Source organism: Lontra canadensis, unplaced genomic scaffold (assembly GCF_010015895.1).
Source record: "Lontra canadensis isolate GAN:19392208 unplaced genomic scaffold, GSC_riverotter_1.0 scaffold27, whole genome shotgun sequence".
NCBI classification, from domain to species: Eukaryota; Metazoa; Chordata; class Mammalia; order Carnivora; family Mustelidae; genus Lontra; species Lontra canadensis.
The window spans coordinates 3770749-3795473 of record NW_022631021.1 but is presented as its reverse complement, the minus strand read 5'-3'; the positions used below and the strand labels follow the sequence as shown (position 1 = coordinate 3795473).

Here is a 24725-nt window from a genome sequence, read left to right as displayed (position 1 = left end):
ATATTTTCTCCTATGGTACATTGTCTTTCCATTTTGTTGCTGCTTTCCTTTTCTATACAGAAGCTTTTTGGTTTGAGGTGGTCCCACTTGTTCATATTTGCTTTTGTTGACTTTGTTTTTGGTTTCAAATCCAAAAAACCACTGTCAAGATCAATGTCAAGGAACTTACTCTCTCTGTTTCCTTCTAGGACTTTCATGGAGTCAGGTATTACATCTTTAGTTGATTTTTGTGTATGGTATAAGACAGTGGTCCAGTTTCATTCTTTTATATGTGGCTATCCAGTTTTCCCAACACATTTATTGATGAGATTATCTTTTCCCCATTGTATATTTCTGGCTCCTTTGTCATTAATTGATCATGTATGCATGGGTTTATTTCTGGGCTCCCTATTCTGTTCCATTGATCTATGTGTCTATTTTATGATAATACCATGCAGGTTTGATTATTATAGCTTTGTAATATAGTTTGAAATCAAGGAGCCTGATGCCTCCAGCTTGTTCTTTTTTTCTCCAGATTGCTTTGGCTATTTGGTGTCTTTTGTGGTTCTATATGATTTTGGAATGGTTTGTTCTATTTCTGTGGAGAATGCCATTGGAATTTTGATAGAGTTTGCACTAAACCTGTACATTGCTTTGAGTAGTGTGGACATTTTAACAATATTCTTCCAATCCATGAACATGGAATACCTTTTCACTTATTTGTGTCTCTTTCAGTTTCTTTCATCATTTCATCTTTCATCAGTGTCTTATAGTTGTCACCAAACAGATTTTTCACCTCCTTGGTTAAATTTATTCCTAAGTATTTTATTCTTTTTGATACTATAGTAAAGAGGATTTTTTATTTGTCTTTTTCATAGATCATTGTTAGTGTATAGAAACACAACTTATTTTTGTATATTGATTTTGTGTGCCACAACTTTACTTAGTTCATTTATTAGTTCCAATAATGTTTTGATGGAATCTTTAGAGTTTTCTGTATATAATATGTCATCTGCAAACAGTGATGGTTTTACTTCTTGCTTTCCAATTTGGATGCCTTTTATTTCTTTTTCTTGCTTAATTGCTCTGGCTAGGAGCAATTAGATACTATGCTGAATAAAAGTGTCAAGAGTAGGCATCCTTATCTTACTCCTTATTTTAGAAAGAAAATTTTTATTTTTTATCATTGGCTGATGTTAGCTATGGGGTTGTCATATGTGGTAAAATAGGTGATGGGGATGAAGGAGGGCACTTGTGATGATCACAGGGTGATATGTGGAAGTGTTGAATCACTATATTATACACCTGAAACTAATATTACACTGTATTTTAACTAACTGGAATTTAAATAAAAACTTATTTTAAGTATGCAAATATAATCCTTTGAGAGAAAGACTAAGATGGGCATTTCTGCCCTTTTCTTCTGCACTGAGCCCCCAAGTGGTAGCCACAGAGGTGCTCACGCCCATTAAGAACTGCTTCTTTGTTTGCTGTATAGTCTGGTGGATCTTGTGGATGCAATCCCCATTGGCTTTCAGAACAAGCTGTTTGGAAGGCCTGTCCCTCAAGTGGGAGTCTTAAAGTTAGGAGGCTAAATATGGGGTCCAACCCTTAGACTCTCAAGGAGAAGCTGGGATGTGGGAGTTCCCTCCCATTTGTATGACACTATGCTAAGGGTGAGGTTTAAGGCAAGATTATGTCTCAGCCTTTCCTACCCATTTCAATGTGGGTATTTTCTTATCTGCCAGATGCTTAGGAGTCCCTCAGATGGTTTCTGGATTTCCTTCACAGGGAATTACTCCATGTGCAAGAGTTTATTCGGCGCATCGTTGGGAGGAAGGAAGCGCAGGAGCCTCCTATGTCACCATCTTTGAAGACTGCCCCTGGCTAATTTTATAAAAAGGAAATCTTAGTGAGATTTATGCACTTTAATGGATGATAGCTATGAATTATTATGTTTCAGTAGAATTCAAGATGGAATATTGAAGTGATCCTTTGATTAAGAGTATTTCAGTTTCTTTTTTTTCTTTTAAGATTTTATTTATTTATTTGACAGGAAGATAGAGAGCACAAGTAGGCAGAGCGGCAGGCAGAGGGAGAAGGAGAAGCAGGCTCTCCGCTGAGCAGGGAGCCTGATGCAGGCAGGGCTTGCTTGATCCCAGGACCCTGGGATCACGATGTGAGCCGAAGGCAGCTGCTCAACCGACTGAGCCACCCAGACACCCCAAGAGTATTTCAGACTCTTATTCTAGTTATTAAGACACTGGTATGGTCAGAGAACAAAGCTCACACTACCTTGAGTGTTTAATCCAAATCCATTCTATAAATATTTATTGAGTGCTTACCATGTTTCAGGCACTGTCCGAGGTATTTGGGATACAACTATCCAACCTCATAGAGCCTCTATTCTATAATGAACTACAAAAATAATAAATACATATATAAAAACAAAAGAGTATTCATAACCTCTAAAATATTAGCCTGGGAAATATTCTAGCTGGCACTGACAGCGAAATTCAGTGGAGGACTGTAATCTAACCAGAAACATTTTTGTGACTGCATTCATCATTTGCCATTTGGTCGCTCATCTGTGATTTCATTTTATCAAACTCCCAACTTTCTCGTGATCTGAATTACAATGAGGGTGTTAAATCACATCTGTAGTTACCTTTGCATATTTTGTGACTTCAGACACTTAGATTATGATTCACAGTGTGCGTAATTTTTTAAATTGTCTCAAACAGGCAGTGTTGCTTTTACTTTGTCTTGGTTTTCTCTAATGAACGAACTTCATAGCTTCATACATTTTGTACTGTAGTCTAACAGCACGATGGCTGATTCTTTTACATTAATACAGTATGTGCTTTTTGCGCCTCCCTTTTCTCATCTGTAAAATAGGATCTGTAGAAGACCAGTTGTTACAAGGATGAAATAATTAACATTCATAAAAAAGACAGAACTAAAGAAAGTGCCAGGCATGCCAGTAAGTTTTAAGTGCTGTATTTTCTGCATCCCTATCAGTCATTTGCTTACTTCTCCTATCTCAAATATTTTAACATAGTTAATGGAGTATTATTCCTTTTTCTTTCCTTTGTACACTTGTAATGAAGCAGGATTACAATGAAAAATAGAAGCAAATACATATCTAGCAGGACCATATAAGAAATGTCTCTTTGTCTGTAAACTACTTGAATCGGGAGTAAATCCCTCCAAATGATGCAAACCAAGAGACATTTTCACACTTAACTTTTCTCTAAAGTTTTTTTTTTCTGATTTCAAAAGACATTTTCATTATGATAAAATGCCATAGTACAGAAATTAGTAACTTAGTAAAAGTCCCTTTACCCACATACTCACCCCACTCTCTCTACCTCTGGAGATAATTAGTGGTAATAATCTGTATATATTCTCACATGATTTTCCTGGTCATTATTTTTTATTAAAATAAGATAAAAAAATAAAATAAAATAAGATCATATTGCAAATAGAGCTTTGCAACTGTCTTTTTATTCACTTAAAATATGTCTTTGTTGTCTGGGTCAACACATTTAATTCCTTCTCATTTCCAACAGCTGCAGAGAGCTGTTACTCAAGGATGTGCTTGTGGCTCTCTGTGTACCTACCCACAAAGTGGTTAAAGCCCTTCAGCTGACCCTTGTACCACCAAACATTCCAAGTCCTGACCCAAAAGGGACACCAGAAGAGCCATTCAATTATCTGCCCCGTCCACCTCCGGAGACCAGCCTTCTCTCAGTCCAGGGAGAAGGGCCGAGCTGGATTACAAATACCCATTCATACGGCAGTTAATCCTGAGGATCACAGAAAAATTATAAACCCGGTGCCCTTGAAGTGGAACTCCTCTCTGGAGTGTGGATGCCCAGTCATGCGCAGCCCACTTGCAGCAGGAGAGAAATTTTATTTGAGGATGCTAAGGTCAAGTTAACTTCTTTTAAAATTGCCATAGGAGGCCATTCATCCCTACTTCACTTCTCCCACTTCAAAGTCTTCTTCCCATCACTCAGATATTTGCCCTTGGAGCAATTAAGTCCCCTTTTATCTTTTCTATGCTTTTATTGGCCGCTCTGGTTCTCTTTCTTAGCTTGCAAAAGAGCAGATAGTTTTCAATATGTCAAGTAAGTCAATATATATGTCAATTTCTCATATTTCAATATGGCAAATAAGTCAGATGTCAATATGTCAGACATCAAATATCCATTCCCGTGCAACGCAAAGTGAGTATAATTAATACTCTATTGTAACAAATGTGCTACCAAACTTATACATTATTGACCGGCCAGGTATAAAGAGTACTCTATGCAGAGCTTAGAGTATCCAACTCAGCTGAGGCCTTTTTAGACAGTATGTGAAGTCGCAGACTCCACAACACAAGGGAATTTTTGGCAGAAAGGAGGTCCAAGCTTCTTTGGCAAGAAAGCAAGAAATGTGATTATACCAAACAACACTTCTGTATCCACACGGGCTAGGATGCTGAGGACGGCAATGCTCATGAAACCAGAGCCCAAATAGCCCTGGTGCTCCCTGGAACACCGAACTTTCCAAAGGCCACTGTCCATCCAGTTCTTCCAAGCTTCTGTAGCAAATGGTTCACAGTTGCATAGATAAGGCATCGACTAGCCAAAGGGTCAGAACCAAGGCAATACGTGGATACCGTTCTCTGCTTCGTCACTCTTCAGGTGGCCCGGAACCCCAGTACCTCTGCTCCAGGCTGGGGCTCAAGATCTGTTTATTTGTACTACAAAGTGGTCCAAGCGAACCTTTCTGAAACACTATTTTGAGCAAAAAACCTTCCATGTCCGGCTACTTATGGCTATTTCAACCTGTTTCTTTCAGATACCATTGTTCTTATCGCTTCAATAGCAGTTGTTTCTGCAAAAACTCAGGGTAATATTTTTGCCACGTCCGCACTCAGAAGTCTCCGTTTCCTACAGATCCTCCGCATGGTGCGCATGGACCGAAGGGGAGGCACTTGGAAATTACTAGGTTCAGTGGTTTATGCTCACAGCAAGGTAAGATTTGCTTTCTAAATTATAGTACAAGCCTTTGGAAACTTTTTCGTTGATTGCTGTGGAATATGTAATGAACCCATCAAGCAAACTTAGTCATTTCAGAAGCTGGTTAAAACACAATGTATAATGGATTATTTAAAAGTCATCATACGGGTCCCAGAGGGAGGGGAATTGGGAGAAGGGGCAAAATCGGTGAAAGGGAGAGGGAGAGACAAGGTTGCAGTTATGGAATGACTAAGTCACAGGAATCAAAAGCTGGGTACAGGGATACTCAGTGATACTATAACAGTGTTGTGTGGTGACAGAAGGTACCTACACTTGTGAGCACAGCATAACCTACAGAGATGTGGAATCACCTGAAACTGATGTAACATTGTGTGTCTATGTTACTCAAGTAAAAAATAATGTTTTTCAAGTCCCCAAGCCTCAAATAAATTATAGTAAACCCATGTCTTTAGAACACTGTGCAACCAAAAAAAAAAAAAAAAAAAAAGAATACTGTGCAACCATAAAAAAAGCTGAGAAGTTGTTCTGTTCCCTGGGACATCCTCTGTTTAAAAATTAATATATATATAATAAATATCCAAGAAGTAATAAAATGAATACATAGATTTTTTCTTTTTCACAGTTTTTTTGTTTGTTTGTTTTGTTTTGTTTTGTTTTTAACCTCTAACAGTCTTTCATTCCTTTTATATCTAGGAATTAATCACAGCTTGGTACATAGGATTTTTGGTTCTTATTTTTTCATCTTTCCTTGTCTATCTTGTGGAAAAGGATGCCAATAAAGAGTTTTCTACATATGCAGATGCTCTCTGGTGGGGCACAGTAAGTATAAAAATCTGTTTTTACTTTTTGGATGTTGTGAAATGTCTCCTTTGAATACAGTGTAATGATTTCTATGAATCATTTATGAAAGGTCTCATAAAAAACATTAACTTCCAAAAGAGAGTTATGTGAAAATATACAGCACTAAAATTGTCTAAAGAGTTTTCCCATCTCTATGGCTCAACAAAATTAAGTTCTCTTATAAATCATCAGAAGTATTTCTTGAGTGCTAGATTGTTGCCAAAATAAGGGTACATTATTTTTTTAAACTGTGATTAAAATCTTGATAGGGTTGTTTGTTTGTCTTTGTGGAGCACACATTCTGAATGACCAATTTTGCATCCGTTTACCACTCATCAAAAAAGTTTTTTTCTGAGGTTTAAAAAAAAGGAATAGTAGCTGAATGGAAGTTAAAGTAAAATTATGGAACAAGAAGTGAAAAAGAGAAAACTGATAACCATCTTTGAGGTCAGAGATCATAGACACTTAGTTTCAAATTTTTCTACTCAAAAGCCTGCTTTTCATTTAAATTGTTATTAAAGGATCACTTGCCAAACAGATAAAAAAATCATGACCTCATACAGACCTGTGCTAAAGATTTTAACTCCTTTTTTAAAATTTGTCATTATTAATGAGGAAGCTAGTACAATGTTATATCCGGTTCAAAGGACTGTCCAAAAAACAGAAACGTATAAAGATCAAAAATATTGAAATGAATTCAAATAGAGGTAAAGCTGTGTGAGAGGGAAGTCAATTAAACCTCCCTAGACAGAATTTATTTACATGTCTATAGACAAGAATTATTTTGCAATGCTCCCAGTTATCTATAATTTACAGAGCTGCAAAATAGCTTAAAAGCCATGAAAAATGCAGAGCCCCATAAAGTCAGAAGTTGATAACCTGGAAAGGTGTGCTCCAAGCAAGGCATAGTTTTCCATTAAAGCAAAAATCTTGTCTGCATTGTAAAGAGTTTATAAAACAGTCATTGAAACATGGGCCCTAATAAGATAAGAGAATGCTTTCTGTAATATATGAACTCTATTTCTTTCTATTTTATTCCTTAAGACATTCCAAAAGGATGTTTTGTGAAAACATACAGCATTTATAATTGTCTAAACAGCTTCCCATCTCTTTGGCCCAACATAATTAAGTTCTCCAATAAATCATCAGTAATATTTCTTGAGTGATAGATTGTCACCAAAATTAAAATACACCCTTTACCTAAACTGTGGGCAAAATATGTATAAGTTGGGGGGCACCTAGGTGGCTCAGTAGGTTAAGTGTCCGACTCTTTATTTCAGCTCCGATCTGATCTCAGGGTTATGAGTTCAAGCCCCTCATTGGGCCTTACACTGGGCATGGAGCCTACTTAAAAAATAAATATATATATTTATAAGTTGGTTGTTCATTTCGTGGAACATAGAGTTAAGTTTCCAATTCTTGCATTGTTCTGTTACTCATCAAAAGTCCATCAGTGAGAACTAGAACTTTTGTCAAGGACAAAGAAAACTTGTCAAGGCTTGTATTGAACAGAACTTGGTATATTTATTGGCCACACAGCAGCAGTAAAATGAATAAGAATCAGAAATAGCTTCACCTGAAGGTTAGGATTTTTTTCTTAAATTATCAGAGTCAGTGTCTTCAAGATTGTATCATTAGGAACAAAGCAAACTAGTGGTGTAATAATGTGGTTCCCAGCTCCTCCCTCCTACCCCACAAGCATTAATGGACATTTTGAAAGGTGGAAGGAGGAAAACCTGAAAGAGAGCAGTCGTGTGACATTCTTGAAATACCTTTTAGATGTAGAATGCAAGTGAAAATCTGTGACTCATTGTGTGATAAACTGTGTAAACAGAAAACAGGAGGCTTTTCTAGCCAGCAAGGGGAAGACAGTTCACTATCCCAGGCTTCAAAACAACAATTTGAATTTAAGTTTAGTTTCTGTTTTTCTTTGATAATTCTAACGTACTTAAATGCTTGAGACATTCAGGTGCACCTGTCCCATTGAGATGCAGTCGTTGGTGAGTTCAGCCTGGCCGCTCTTTATCCTTCTTTCCAATAGTTTTCCTTTTGTCCTTATTACTAATCAGAATTGCTGTATTGTATGTTAAACAGTGTGTGGGAAACTCTTAATATACTGCTCACTTAGTCACAGGCTTATTTCTTTTGCCAGAATAACCCACGTAGCAGGTTTTCAAAGGTCATATCTTTGACTTTCAGAGGGGAAGTAACATATTTTCATTGATTGCCATTTTCAGTAGTCATATTCTGACTGAAGCTTAACCTGTACTTAATGGGTTCTTTGAATGGCCTAATTATTTCTCCATTTAAATTAAAAAAAAAAAATCTGGTCTTAAATAATCTTCTAAGATGTCAAGCTTCTAGGAAAAGGCCTGTTGGTCCACAGTGGGTTTGTTGATATTAACTGAGTCATTAATGAAATTGTCTGAAGCCTAAAAATATACAAAAAAAAACAAACAAAAGTGCTTATTATTTCTATTCTTTTTTTTTTAAAGATTTTATTTATTTCTTTCACAGAGAGAGAACACAAACAGGGGGAGCTGGCAGGCAGAGGGAGAGAGAGATGCAGGCAGAGGGAGAGGGAGAAGCAGGCTCCCCGCTGGGCAGGGAGCTGGATGCAGGGCTCCATCCCAGGACCCTGGGATCATGACCTGAGCTGAAGGCAGAGGCTTGACTGACTGAGCCACCCAGGCACCCCTATTTCTATTCCTTATATGAAGAACATATACTGGGTCTCCAATATGAAATAAAATAAATTTAGAACATTATACCTTTTATTATATATTTTTCAAGACCTTAGTAAAATATGTGGCTGGATACTTTCTGTTAAAATTGTCCATGTTGCACATAATGGACACCTTGCTAACTATGGAAGTACCCAGAATTAACAGAGAAATGAAAGCACCCTGAACTAGTGTTTCTAAGTGTTAAGACTTCAGTTTAAAAAAATAGGAGATTCTCTTCATTAAGAAAGCCCAAATTATTGACATTAAGTATCAAAATGCAGTTTGTGGTTTGTGGGTACAATATTTCAGTGAATTCTGAATTGTAATTATTAACATCCTTTTGTTAAAAAAATATTGAGGGCTATCCCCAAAACCCACTTTGGGAGGGATTCATGTGTGATCAGCACTATTCAAAGCCAGTAACAATTCAAACAACTCTGATCCCTGAAGACAATTCCGTACCACCTAGTTTGTTAAATAAGTGGAATAATCAATATTAAGGGCCTGGTACTAAGACCACAGCCAGTGCCCAATCAAAGATGGTAGCCACTGTTGGCAAAAACATTTCGTTATGAATGTTAGATGGAAGCACCTTTGTAACAAAAGGAACAAAGGGCTCTTTACTTCATGGAAGACTCACAGCTTAAGCACAAAAGGGACTTGGGAATTGGGGGTTAGAATGAAAAGATGTTCTGGGTTCTGAAGGGACGTTCTTGACAGAAGTAGAAGAGGGTCAAGGGGAAACAAATCGTGGCTGAAGCCCTGCAGCTACAGGAAAAGAGGATCTTCATTTGTTGGGCAGAGCTCCATTTGATGTTACTTCCTATTATTATTTTCCTCCTTTTTGGTTGCTTCAGATTTATTCTGAAATAATTTAAGAACAAGTCTCCCCGGAGTTATTTCCTATTATTATCTCCTTCTTCACTGTTATTATTTTTCTCCTTTTGATTTGCCTTAGATTTATTCTGAAATAACTTAAGATCAGGTCTTCCTGAAGTAATATTGCCTGACAATGATCTGTTCTTGAAGGCCAGTTTGTTCTCTACTTATTGCTATTTCTGTGATGAAGACAGTGTGGTGGGGTGGCTTTTTTCTTAAGAAGCACACAACAGCAAATCGTATAAGTATTCTTGAGTCAGCATCTGACGATAGCCTCCACCTGGGACCCTGTGCTTGACTTGATTACTTCAGGCATGTAGAAGAATTGGATATAAGCCAGTTAGTCCTAGAATTCATGCTGAAAATCTTCCAGCCTTTCTCAAAGCAAATAATACAGAGGGCTTTAAGGATAGTATGGTGCACTTAGCGGGTTGTAGAGCCCAAATAGATGTCATGAGTTTCATTCTCCTGCAAAAATCTAAGAACAAAAAGTGGTGTCAATTTGTGGAATAAACAAAAATACCCTTGTGTCAGGGCGCCTGGGTGGCTCAGTGGGTTAAGCCTCTGCCTTCGGCTCAGGTCATGATCTCAGGGTCCTGGGATTGGGGCCCCGCATTGGGCTCTCTGCTCAGCAGGGAGCCTGCTTCCCCCTCTCTCTCTCTGCCTGCCTCTCTGCCTGCTTGTGATCTCTCTTTCTCTGTCAAATAAATAAATAAAATCTTAAAAAAAAAAAATACCCTTGTGTCTCATAGCACTGAGAATCAACCCTCCTTCCACTGAGCTCACCAGTACAAAATATTTTCTGCAACTTTGCTAAGCTATTGTTTTCTGACTCAGAGTTGGCACGTTAAATAAAAGTTAACAATTATTTCTCACTCCCAAAGCATTATCTGATGGTATCAAAGCTTTACTTGGCCAAGACATCATCAACACATCAACCCTAACTATTCAAGAACATTGTTAAGTACCAAGCAAAAACTGAGACACACATGCACAAGCTGTTACCCACCAAAACATCTTAGCTGCTGTGAGCCTCTGTATTGTGTGCCCGCCTGGATGGCACGGGTATGTGAAATATATCGGTGGGAAGCCTTTCCTAAGACGTCTGTTCCATTAGTAAATGCCATCTTACACATGGTGCTGAATACTTTTACTTGATTTTAGTCCATAAACACTGAGCGCACACTGTATGGAAAAGAACAGAAGAATTAAAGTCAGGAAACTTGGCTTCCAGCCCCATCGTCGGGATTTAGCAGAGGTGCAGTATTCAGCGAATCATTTACTATCTCTATAAAACTGAGAAAATAGCATTACCCAAACACAAAGTTGCTATGGGCAGTAAACGAGATGAGGATATGTAGGGCCTAGATTGGACACTGACCAAATGTTAGTCACTACTGTTGTTACGTATTTGACAACGAGCCTGGAAGAACAACAAAGAATCCTGTTACCCTGAGCTGCCTGCCACAGTAGCACCCACAGGATGTGAGGCCACCCCTACGAGAGAGTCTGCTATTTGCACACTCAAAACCTTTCTCATCTACGAATTTACGATGAACAAATTCCTGCACAGGTTCTAGGCTACCCACTCTCTGAAACTAGGTGTTCAGGAAGTAACCCAGAGAGAAAAGGAGAGGAGAGGAGAGGAGAGGAGAGGAGAGGAGAGGAGAGGAGAGGAGAGGAGAGGAAAGAGAAGAGAAGAGAAGAGAAGAGAAGAGGAGAGGAGAGAAGAGAAGAGAAGAGAAGAAGGGGGGAGCGGTGGGGGGAAAGGGAAAAGGAGGGAAAGAGACAGTTGACAAACTCCTCATGTGAATCATCCTCTGAAGCACGGCCTTTTAGGGAAACTATACTGTGCTTTGGAAATCTACAAATAGTATGTTCTTAACTTGTTCTCATAAATGAATTAGCTGTAAAGTAGTAGTCATAATTGTATTCTCAAAATTAGACCAATAAATGTTTATCGATTTGTTACTTGAAGAGAAGAAGGATGGGTTTATATCTACTAGTCTGGAATTAATTCTCTTATTGAAGAAAAAAAAAAGTTATAGTCTACCCAGTGTCCAAATTATAATCTGACCATAGCATCTGCCATCTCACACAAAAAGAAAACGAAAGAAGAGGGAAGAAAAATCAAGAAATCTTGGGCCCAAATTTGCATGTGTTTCGCAGTATTATTCCTGAAGACAAGTCTTCTCGATTACTAAACACACTAAGGGCTCCGAGTCCACCTTTGCCACCACAAACACACATTTATACCAAGATCTGCAACCCACAGATTTTTCAGAAAATGTATTTTCTGGCCTGCATGGCAGCAACTGAGTACATGCAATATGATGGCAAAAACTTACCTGAACATTTTCCATCTGCCAGATCACCTTCAAGTAAATGGCCTGACGGACCAATAGCTCAAACTACCAGCATTCCTGAGGTCGACTGAGGCTGAAGGGAGCCTTTCCCTCTCAGATCCTGACCCATCTGGTTCAGCTATCACCTGACAATGCCTCTGCTGGTTTCCACCTCCAGTCACAAAGTGTGGCATTAAATGGCATCCTTTCACTCAAAGAAAGTAGTCGTCTCCCCACAACTGCACTGGAAGAGATAGTTGACATTTCTTTAATCTGTCTTTTCATGTTCATAAGTAAAATCAAAACCTCACAGACTTTCCAAGGATATTGTAAAACCATAGTCTAAAGTCAATGAGTAAGAATCAATAATCCATATGTAAAAACATGAGTAAATGCATAAATACATTTTTAAAATTTAATCTATTCAGCACAGGTTAACCTGTACAAAAGGCATATCTCCTTTAAGCTCTGGAAGTAGGTCCAAAATGGAATTATGTCCGACATGGTACATTTCCTCCAGCCCCTGAAGATCACACAGGCAGCCTCTCAAGTTTCTTTGAAAGAAGCTGCTGTTCCAGGAGCTCCCCTGATGAGCTGGTGTCTTTGGGCTTCTGTGTGAGCCTACCTTTCTCTGAGTTTGGATCCCAGTGAAACTCATCATTACTAGGTTCGGCCCCTGAACGCTTCACAGGATTTCTAAAAGCCGAACTGGGTTTATTGTTTGGCACAAGTGTGGCAGAATAAGCACCCCCTGCCTGCCCAAGGCTGCTACTCAGTTCAGGTACAAAGAACCAGCTGATAACCGTTGGCAGGGCGTTCCAGAGGCTAGGAAAAGAAAAGAAACATAATGTAGTTGTGCTGTTCCAGGAGACACACTGGTATTTCAAGGACAACTTGACCTAAAAGTCCAGAAAAATCAATGAACATCTATGCAGGCCTCATCGGAGGATGGTCTCATCACATGCAACCGGTCATTGCTTAGGAAGCCAGTGGCCGAATCAAGCCGATGGCTCCGTGTGAATTCGTAAAGCAGGTTCACATCGTTTTATTCTAAGTGCATCTTAGAAATGTCAGTTTCATCCCTGGTACTACCCGTCTGTCCCCTTCAGGGAGTCCAGTTACCCCCTTTGCAGCCACAGAAAGGGACCTGCTCCCAGCAGGCGTGAGACAAAGGAAAGTCCTGCTCCCCAGCATGGACTGAGACGAAACTGCTACCCTGTTGCCAGATCCTTCTCAAGCCTGGCTGGCAATGGAAGACCTCTATGCTTTCAACCAAACAACATCCTGAGAAACTTTGAAATCGGAGTGGAGGAAGTTGTTGGGCTTGGCCACCAGCCCTTCCAGACTCTGCATGCCAGCCTGAACCCAGTGCAGAGAGGAGGGCAGGGAGGCAGCTCTCAGCGTTCCCGAGCTTCCTTTCTCTCCGACAAAGCATGCCTGTAAGAGGGAGGGCAGCTCTAAATTCAGAATGAGAGAGAGCAGGCATTCTTCTCTACTCAGAATGAAACACTGGGCACATCGTCATTTTGCTGTGTCTCATTCTTCCGACTTAAAAGCGGTGGTTTAAAAAAACAAAACAAACAAACAAACAAACAAAAAACACTCTCTGAGCTATAAGCCAAGGAGAATAACTGAGATGCATGGTAGCTCCCCCTTATCCGTGGTCTCTCTTTCCACTGTTTCTGTTACCTACCTTCTGTTTCCTTGGGAAGCACATAGTCCTCCTTCTGACGTTTAGTCAGAAGGTCGATAGTAGCCTAACACTACGTCATCAAGCGTACGTCATTCGTGTCACATCATCATGTAGGCATTTTATCATATCATCACAAGAAACGTGAGGGCAGTATTGTATTTCAAGAGAGACCACAGTCACATAGCTTTTATTACAGTAGATTGCTGTAGTTGTTCCTATTATAAGTTATTGTTGATCTCTTACTGTATCTATGTATTAAATTTTATTATAGGTATGTGTGTTTAGGAAAAAAAAACAGTGTATGTAGGGTTCAACATCCGTTGGGATTTTGGAATGTATCCCTCATGGATAAGGGGAGACTATTGCATTATTAGAATGTAAAGTTTACCGTGAAATGTACCATCATTGCTGTGACCAAACCATGAAATACCTCCTTCAGTTTATTATGATTAAACTGCTGGAAAAGGATTAAGCTGTTTTGCAGAAAAAGTATAGATTAAAATGTTTCCCACATATTTAGGATTAAGAACCTATAACAAAATTGAGCCAGGAATATTTTTTCTGCAATCTCAAGGAATTCCTTGGAGACCCCCACCCCTAATACTGCTAGCAATGTGTGATTAACTTGGCCACTAGGTTCACAAATTCTCTTTCCCCAACCTTGGATGAGCCTTCCCTGTTCTCTTGCTGATTTGTCCTTGACACTCTCTCACACGGTCACTGCCCGAAGCTCTAAGTCTTTCACTCCCCACAGCTAACCCCCACCCTCACCTTTACTGAAACTGAAGAGAACCAACTCAGGCATTCCAGAGCTGCCCTTCACTCATACTGTGTCCACAGCTTTCTCCCATGGTAGAAGACATGTCCTTCCACAATGCCAAAGCTAACCCTTCCGGTTGTACACTTGATCCTATTTTCTTTCCTCCATGGTTGCCTCACCCTGTAATGAAGCTACCACTCTTCCTCCCCAGCTCAGACTCACTCTCTCTGTAGATATGCACAAAGACATCCTAGAAAGTCTGTCTTCAAGTCAGAGGTTTCTGGAAGTTCCGGTCTGATTTTTCTCGCCCCATTTGTTACCAGTGAAATCTTGAAAGGATTCTTCATTTATTTACTAAATATTTATTGAGTTCATCCTACTTTGTGGCAAGCATCATGCTAGATGTTAGAGAGATAATAAAGACATGGTTACCCTTCTGGTAAAGGAAGTAGGGACCTCTCTCCAAAAAAATATACAGAAACCTACCACTTATACTAAGTGCTATTAAGAAACAAGGGGCTGAAATAGAAAGTAACTGAAGACCCTGTTATAGACAGGGTGTGTAGGAAAGACCACTCTGATGACAGAATATTTTGGATAAGACTTGAAGAATGAGAAGGAGCTCTGGGAAGGGTGGGGAGAAGAGTAGTTCTGGCTGAAGAAACAGGATATGGGATATGCAAAGGTCCTGTGGTAGAAATAACCTGGCCTATTTGAGGAGTTGAAAGTACATTGTGGTCAAAATACAGTGAGCAAGGGTGAAATCAGAGTGATCTTGGAGAGGTAGGTGGAGACCAGATCAGGTAGGCCATAGTTAGGGTCTTAGAGTTTATTCTGAATTCAATGAGTAGCTGTTGAAGGCTTTTTAAAGGGGAGTAACAAAATAATTCCCCTCACAGATATAGGAAGAAGGAACTGGAGGGAATGAATCAAGAACAAAAGCAGAGAGAGCAATTGAGAAATTGCTGCAGCAGCCTGGCCTGTCACCATGGCAGGGAAGACAGTGAGCCCGGGATGATTTGGCAGTATCTTTGGGAGTTAGAACCCATGGGATTTGATAGACTCAGGGAGGGAATGAGGGAAACAAGCACCGAAGCTTCTGACATGAGCATCTGGGTGGATGGTGGTGCCCTCGATTAGGCTGTGAGGGGATGCATTTGGGGGAATGACAGGTTTGGAGAGAATAAGTTTTCTGTTTTAAACATTTTTTTAAGAGTTTATTTATTTATTTGACAGAGATCACAAGTAGGCAGAGAGGCAGGCAGAGAGTGAGAGGGAAGCAGGCTCCCCGCTGAGCAGAGAACCAGATGCAGGGCTCAATCCCAAGACACTAAGATCATGACCTGAGCCGAAGGCAGAGGCTTTAACCCACTGAGCCACCCAGGCACCCCTGTTTTAAACGTGTTAAGTTTAAATGACTATGTGCCATCCAGATAGAAATATCAACTGCACATAGGTGAATCTGGAGCTCAGAAGAATCTGGCCTCGGGGTATAAATTTGGTGTGCACCATAAAAATGGTATTTACATTCATGAGAACACTAAAATCAGCTGGGAGGAGAGAAAAAAAAGAGAGAATAGAAGAGGAAAGAAAGAAAACAAAAAGAGGAAAGAAAGTGAGAGAAGAACAGAATTTTTTGAAAGAGAAAACTCAGAACCAAACCTTAAGAATCCAATAGTCAGAGGTTGACTTGTGTGAGAGATGCCACGTAAGAGGAGCCACCAAAGATATCAAGAAAACCCATGGAAGTGAGGAGAAGAAAAACCTGGGGAGGGCTCAGAAGCTGAGTTGGAAGTTTCTAAAAGTTCTGGCATCATGGAGCATTGTTTCCTATCATTTCTACCTCTCAAACGTAACCCTGCTGTCAAAGGTCCAGTAGGAGGATAAAACCAAAGCAACCACTTTCTTAGACATCAGGAGCCATCTGTCTCCATACCCAGTATCTTTTCTCAGTCCTCATTGTCCTGGTTTTCTATGAGACTGTGATACCAGGGATCCTCTTTATGAAACTCTGTCTTCTCCATTGAGTGTCCATTTATATAACCCATTTCTAGTTCCCTTACTTTTCAAAATATTTATTCTTCTCTGACTTTCCTTTCCCCTCCATCCCTTCTATGTCTGTTTCCCGAGATGCCCATGGACCTCTTCTTTGCAGCCTTTGCAGTCTCATTTATTCACAAATCTTCAACAATCATCCTGTGCCTGATTCCAAAACTCAAATCTCCTGCCAAACCCAATCTCTCTCTTTCAAGACTTGAGCTCTCGATCTCAATTTCCTCCTCAACATTTCTAGATCAGAGTCCTGTTAACATTTCAAAAGCACTTATTTGCAAAACCAAACTCTCTGTCTTTGTTTCAAAGTCTTCCATTTCCCATTATCATATTTCTATTTATGGCTCAACCATCTTCCCCTTGAAATGTCTAAGTCCTTGTTGACTTAGTCTTCCCTTTCATCCCAGAGAATTAACAAATGCATTTCTATTGAACTTGCTAACACATCTCTTTACTTTGCACTCCCATACCGTCCCAATTCACTTGTCGCATTGTTGTACCAGGTCATGCAGAACCTTGTGGGCCCTGGAGAGGAGACAGGACTTTGTTCTAAGATGCATGGGAAGATTCCCGGAAGTCTGATCATGGCAGAGACGTGATCCAAATATTGTTTTTCAGAGACACTCCCTGATCTAAGCTATAGCATATCTAGTTAATCTCCCCTTCCACTCATCCTCTTCAGACCCACCATGCTCCAGCCCAACTGAGCAACTTACACCTTCTAGAACCTACCCTATTTGTCCTCACTGCTGGGCAGCTGGTCACCTCTTTTCCCTCCCTAGATCGCCTTCTTTATCATTTCTGCCTCTCAAATTATTGCTTCTCCTTCAAAACCTATGTTTGCTAACATCTCCCCAGTAAAACCTCGTTGGCACCCCCCAAGCTGGTGATGATCAATCTGTTCTTTGAGTCCCCAAAACAGATTATATATGCATCCATCGTCATACCTGTCTTGCCCTATTCTGTGTTTTAATGATTTGTGTGTGACATGTCTCCCCTCTTGCGCTGTAAATATCTTAGGACTAGAACTGTGTACCTCTCATTTTTGTTCCACTGCAAATCATAACACGTACCTTGCACATGCCAGACCTCCAGGAAATGCCTGCCAAGGTAATAAATAGACAGCCTCAATTAACATAAGTTATTGTTTTGTGTACTGATCCAGTCCTAAATCCATGGTGCTATCATTTCTGTATCACTGATGGTTATCCACTTATTTAAATAACCTTTCTTTGAATGCACTGAGAAAAGATGGAAAATTGTGTTATAAGGAAGGAACAAGTATGTAGGTTATTCCCTTCCTTAAACAAAGAGAAGCTCTGTTATGCGTCACGGAAAATTAAAGCACAGTAATAAAATGGGCCAACAAGGCTTGTTGAATAATGATTTAGTAGAAACGTTGCTTTGCCTCCTGTTCATGGGCCCTAACTTTCCTCTCAAGTACTTAAGCTGCACGTTCTATTTATTTTGTTTTTAGATTACATTGACAACGATTGGTTATGGAGACAAAACTCCCCTGACTTGGCTGGGAAGATTGCTTTCTGCAGGCTTTGCACTCCTTGGCATTTCTTTCTTTGCACTTCCTGCCGTGAGTATCTTGGCAAAAATAAAGCGACTTAAATTAAATCTTAGAGGTTTATTAGCGTGAGCTTTCACAAATTGGAATGCCCAGGAACATATCTATATTGCTTACAAATATAATTGTATTGATAACATGTTGACTCTTCCACATACATCTAGTTGGAAAATTTATGAAATATGGTCTTCCCTTGGAGATGCTCAAGCTGGGAGTTCTATACCTGCTGGGTCTTTATGTCCAAATAATAATTCAGATGGCATCACCTCTCGGTCAGCGTGCTACTAATGCATTTAAAATATGTGTAAAGATTTAAAAATATCTTCTTTTTAAACTGATCTCTCCATTTTGGCTTATAATGTGTGCTGCTGAAGAGATGGGTGTGGCAAGTGGAGCATTTACCTCTCCAGATCCATCTGAGTGAGAAGCCGACAACCTGAAAGGGTTTCTATGTGTCAGATGATTTGTTCTTTCTGTCATCGTCATTGATTTTTCCTAATGAACAGCTTCTGCATCTTATCAGAATGAAGAGCACACTTATCTTCTCCCAAGCTTCGGATTATTTTCTCCTTAACAGATGAAGTTTGCTTTCTGATCATTATACCTTCCTGTTTCTTTACTGGCTGTTGGTAAAATATTACGATTTGCCTCTATCCCCAGACTTTCACTGTTGTTCACTCCACCTCTCCTAGGGGAAGAAAGCCAACAAAAGGAGCGTGACAGTGGTGGCCTCAGTCGTGCTTAAGGAACAATAGCCTCAGTCTTGCTCCAGACAGACGCTGAGTTGTGTCACAGCCTCTGCCGAGCGACCCCAGAGTACCCCTTCAAAGGAAGCCAAGGGACTAGGGATTTTCACACCCCAGCCTTTAGCTCACAGGGCTCCTCCTCTGTCCATGAATGAGCACAGAGGTTGCTCGTGTCGTTTCCGTGGCGGAAGCTCAGCTCTGGACTGACCAGCTGCTTCTGCCCCAGACCATACAAGACCACGGAGAAGACACTGAAAAGACTGTGCATACGCGTGAGCATTAGATCTTAGCCTGAATGTAAAGCCACGTACTACTACAGCACAAACACTGCTAATGCGACGGTGTTCATTTGCTAGGGCTGCTGTAAAGGTATCACAGACTGGGTGGCTTAAACAACAAAAATCTGTTATCTCACAGTTCTGGAGTCAAGAAGTCCAAAATCGAGGAGGTGACAGAGCTGGTTCCTTCTGAAGGCCATGAGAGAAGGAACTGTTCCAGACTTATTCCCTTGGCTCATGGATGGCAGTCTTCACCCTCTGTCTTCACATTGTCTTCCCTCTGTACCTGCCCATGTCCAAATTTCCTCTCATAAGGACACCAGGGATACTATATTAGGGCCCATCCTAATGACCTCCTTGTAAGGAGATTACTTCTGTAAAGGCCTTATCTCCAAGTAAGGTCACATTCTAAGGTGCTGGGAATTAGGACTCCAACATATGAATTTTGGAGGGATACCGTTTAAGCTTGGGTATGTTTCCTTGTCTATAATAGAGGAAGAATTATGGCACCCAGAGAAATTTTGTAAAGACCAATGTGGTAATATAAGTCAAATGCTTGTCACGAAGAAAACTTTCATGAAGTGTTTCTTCCATTTTCTGTAGGAATCTAGATATATTGTTTCCTGTTGTGAAGTGAAAAATAAGGGAGAGTCAAAAAAAAAATACCTCACTTATCCAGAATCAACTTCTCTGGCAAGCTCAACAATCCAGTTCAGAGCAGAGAGTCATTCAATAATCAAATTCCCTACATGAAAATACTTTTAGGAGCAATAAAATACATTCTTGGGCTTTTTTTTTTTAACCAAAATACCTGCTGATTTTGTTTTTATGCTTATCCTGAGAACACGTATAAAACAACCTCTGTGATCCCGTGAAAAGCTACAGAGGGAGGCAACCTCTGGGCTATTAAAATCAACAGCAGTGTGCGTGCTGTCCTCATGGGAGAGCCTCTTAAGACCTAAATCATAAACTGTTCTTAATTTAGAGAAAATTCTGATAAGCTGAGCTACATAGTTTCACAATTCTCTGAAGATTATAAACAGCAAAGGCAGAGAGGTAGACTGATTGGCAAATACTGTAACAGGAGGAGATGGTAGAATACTAACAACAAAGGAGGGGGGAATATCTGTAAGGGGTAAGCAGACACAAGTGTTCAAGTGTGGAAGGACCTGGGGCCAGTTAGCGTTAGGGTCGACCCCCTCCCAGAAGCTGGCTACAACCAGCACAGTCAAATACCAGTCCCCATAATGAAACCCTGAGCTATCACAAGAAGGTTAAATTGTGTCATTCTATTAGGTTAAAGATCAGACACGAAGCAGGTGCTCTTGGGAATGTTTCCCGATAAAGTGATTACAATGTTCATATATGCAAATTAAATTAATATATGTGGGAAGTGTGAAAAACTTGCTTGCCTAGAACGGAACATTCCCTCACAATGCCAAGAGAAACTGGCTTTACCACGGTGTTTTACTGCAACCTCACCATCAGGGGCTGAGTTCTTACTTACTGAATGAAAGACCAAATGGTCCATATATACCCTTAAAAAAGGAAAAACAAGGTGGCTGGAAATGCTATTTTGTCTTAAGTACCTGCCCACGCAACAGTGCTATGTGATCAAGATTTAGACGAGTACGGTTTGCTAGGAATGTTAGAGGTAAGTCGTGAGCCATCCCTGCTTGGGGTTCCTCCCACCCAGGAAACCCAAGGACCAAGAAAGAGAAGAGCCTTTCCCCATCTTTCATCTAAGCAGAAGGACTCTCCTGAACATCACTGAGGCACACAGGCCACCCTTCCCAAACTCCCTGGAGAGGTCGCTTTCCTTGAGCCCCAGAGCCTCCCAGAGCTATGGACAGGCAGAGGCACTGTACTCCTCACCATCGTCCTCACAGACAGACCTCTCTCCCCTTTCAGATGCTCCTTCCTTCCTGCTGCGGGTATCGCTCAGTCCAGTCCATCTGCCTGCACCAGATGCACAGTGCGCTCCTTAAATCTAGGAGGCGAAAAGGGAAAAATATTTAAAATATTTACCAAGACACATTTTCTCTCTACTTACTGTTTATGTAGCACTTCTCAACAGAGCATTAAAACATAAAACCTAAAAATGTAAGTCACAAGATCTTAGACAATGAATTAAAACCAAATTCAGTTTCTAAGAATTTTCATCATATTGATGTGGGTATTTGAAGGGACCATACATGGATTATATACGTATATATCATAGATATCTCTCATGAGCTAAATATATAAAACATAATGGACTTTATTTTAGCAGGCTTCTAGTTAGGTTCACTGAGCTGTGCACTTAAAGAGGTGGAAGAAAATTGGAATGGAGCCATAATGAGACAATGAGCAGAGCTGGTTTAATAACTTTTGTAATGTACAGTCTGGCGCAAGAGATATGTAGTAAACATTTGCCAACTACTAATATATGTTTCTAAGCAATGCCAGTATGATTTTTACCACATTTTAGTTTGTTTGGCAAATGCTGATTTCGTGCTATGTAGGGCCTATCTTTATTTTCCAGAAGGGATCTAACTCTAAGTCCCATTTTCACATAAAAAGTGCCCCCAAAATGGTAGCTATTGCTGTTAATTTAATGTCTACAAAATCTGAATTATGCTCTGTGAATGGATTATAGAAGCTATGTACGTAATGTACCCACACACAATACGTACAACAAGCATGTTGTATAAACTCTAATGTTTTATATTCTTTCACATGTTTATACTTCATGAAAAATAACATTAAAAGGAAAATAAATCTTTCCTAAGTGATTTCAAATAGCAGGACAAAATTTTGGAGTTATAAATGACTAGAGTTGGGAGGTCATTGTTATAACCTCTAGATGGATGGAAATGTTGTTTAAATCGACCAACAAGATCACACAGACCAGGTTTTTATGTTTGCACAAAGTTTGGTTGATGCCACCTCAACCTATTGAAGATCTCAGATGGCATGAGACAGTAACGGGAAAAGACAGATGGAAAACAGAACCTATGACGTAATTTCTAACTTCACAGTACAGTCATTCATCCTAATTAATAATGGAGTTGATTCTTGCTCATTAATAGCAAACAGTATTATCATAGAACTATATTTTAAACATAATTGCATTACTAATTATCTGGTTTTTGTCACAGATATACTCAGAATTGTGACATCTAAGATAAGAAGGAAGGTTAAAGGTGACCTAGAGTCCATAAATATCTCCCCCTAGTTGTCATCCAGCTGAGACCTCACACCTCCTATCGATGAAAACCCCACCATCCGCCCCAGTAGCCTAGACCATCTTTGACCTACTTTAAAAATATAAAGAGAAGAAAAACAACCATTCCCTATCTACAATAAATACTGACTCAGTGCTTCTAAGACATCCATCTCTAGCCTAAGGGTCAGACTCCTTGAAGTTTAATAAAAAGGTAATAATTTATAGCAAGCAACTAAAACCACAGACTTGAAAGCAGGGGAGCTCCATGTCCCACGCCAATAAAGTGGAGACTTACAGACAAAGCCCAGAGACTGAATTTCACAAGCCCCAAAAGCCAACCCAAGGCTGAAACAAAGCATCTCGATTCCATGGATGTTAGACCAAAGCAAACTGAAAAGACAGAGGCATTTCAAAGAGCCAGGATTTTGGCAGCTCCAAGTGATAAGCAGAAAAAAGCTAACCAGGCAAAAGTACTAATATAAACATAGGAGAGACAACCCGCCTCACTAACCCCAAAATCTCAATAGGTGAGCTGAAACAAAAAAGGTAAGGAGTGCTACACATGTGAGATCAAAACTCAGGGAAGCAGGACTGTGCTTTGCAATAACCCACGCTCTTGTCTTTATTATATAAACAGACAAAATGGAAAACTTTCTGTCTTCAAAACTGAGTGGCTAGCTGTCTCCCCCACCCCTTTCACTTTACTTTGGTAGATGTAGAATTATAGCATCATGGAGAATGAAGCGGGGGCAGATTTTAAATATACCCCCACCATTTCAAGAATGGGAAAACAAAAAATTTCATAGTATCATCAAAGTGCTAGAAAAACTCTCATGTCCACAGTAGCAAACGTTAATTGTCCCAGATTTTAAACCCACGTCTGTCCAGAACCAGAATTCCTACCCTCTAAATTCCATCATGCCCCCTAATTCCAAATGGATACAAGCATTTACTCTAACTTAAGCATAAAGAAGTGTTATGGAGAAAGCCACACAAAAAAACATTTTCAAAATTACAGTTTTTATTTATGATTGTGCTACCCCTTACCACACTATAAGAAATCATAAATGGCTAAAGAGCAAAAGTTGTTACCTTTCTTGCAGTCTTGCCTCAAAACTTGCCATTGCCAATGGTGTTATAACAGAGGTAAATAGTATTTGTTTTAATAAGTAATATGTTTATGAACAGGTTGCACAGTGTTTGTCTTTTCTCAGACTCATTTTAGGGTGTTGTGTTTTTTTTTTTAATATTTGTCTTACTTAATAGTCCTTTTGAAAAAAAAATTTAAGTACTATTTTTGTATTTTGTTCCAGGGCATTCTTGGCTCAGGTTTTGCATTAAAAGTACAAGAACAGCACCGCCAGAAACACTTCGAGAAAAGAAGGAACCCAGCTGCCAACCTCATTCAGGTAAATGTCAGTGTAATAGGTTGAGGGCAACATCTTTCTCTGTGAGTGCTTGCTGGGTCGTTTTCGGTCTTTGTGTTTCACTGCTTAGTAGAGCTACTGTTTTTTTTGTTCATAAAAATGAGATTGGAACTTAATGTACAGTCTTAGATTTGGGTAGACATTCCCCCCCCCCTCCTCCAGCAAGAAAAATACATGTTTTCAGTAAATGGCCCATGCGTTGCTCAAATTTATTAACCATGCCAGCAAAGACCTGCAGAGGTTAGCTGTTGTGTCGGGCCTGGAATGACCTCATGTATCTTATGAGTGACTTGATGAAACATTATTGATCATTAAGGATGGAGCAGAACCCGCCATTGTTCCCTGCATTGCGATTCCTTTCACCAGGCAGAAGTGGGCCGCTGTTCTGAAGAACAGCATATTTGTTTCGGATGTCAAGGTTTACTGCCCGTGGGATTGCTTTTAATGCCACCTAGAGCAATAAGTTGAAATAGTTCATTCCATTTTAAGAGCTGGTGGGATTATGGAATATGTCAGTGTTTGAGAATATGAACTAATAAGCGTATGATTTGAAGCTACCTCATCATATAAGGCTGTTTAACGTTTCATTTTCTTTTCAATAACTCTGGGTTGGCTTCAGCATTAAAAACAAATGCTTCTCCTATTGCCATCCATATCTTTTGAGAATAGAACCACCCTAAAACCAGGTTGCTGAAGAATCACAAGGTATATTTTTCTCTAAATCCATGCCGTGAAGCTGGTATTTAATTATGGAGACAATGATTCTACAAAATGAGATTTCTTCCCTTCCTGACAAGCAGTGGGAGACACAGAACTTCTAAACTGTTGGGGTTTGGTGTGGCGATCTGAGACGTTAGGAGATTTGTCTTCATGAGGTAGTGACAGGCACACTGTTTTAATTTAGACTGTAGGTTTAAGTGGGTGTGTTGGTGAGGGATGACCACTGCACAGGCCTACCTTTAGCTTTTGTCTGTGGCTGTAATATGTAGGTCCTCCAACAGAAATGAAGTAGAGAAAAAGCAGGGGAGGGTGGTTCAGTTACATGAAAGACATCGTTTTGTATGTAATGATGAAATAAATGTTAATTTTTTAAGTCAAACTACTCTACGACTACCGACAGACCATTGGGCATGCTTTCTAATGCAAACCATCTCTATTTTTTTTTAAAGAGCATTAAAGAGAA

At 39.8% G+C, this 24725-nt stretch overlaps 1 protein-coding gene across 4 annotated transcripts in view; it reads left to right on the top strand.

The window, feature by feature from the left end:
- KCNQ5 (potassium voltage-gated channel subfamily Q member 5) overlaps window positions 1–24725 on the top strand; it is a 523469-nt gene that overhangs the window by 416493 nt on the left and 82251 nt on the right. For all 4 annotated transcript variants that reach the window (XM_032864363.1, XM_032864365.1, XM_032864364.1 and 1 more), the window contains exons 4-7: window positions 4831–5006; window positions 5706–5831; window positions 17785–17895; window positions 23429–23524. In XM_032864363.1, coding sequence (XP_032720254.1) covers window positions 4831–5006; window positions 5706–5831; window positions 17785–17895; window positions 23429–23524 — 509 coding nt within the window. The remainder of the gene's footprint in view (window positions 1–4830; window positions 5007–5705; window positions 5832–17784; window positions 17896–23428; window positions 23525–24725) is intronic.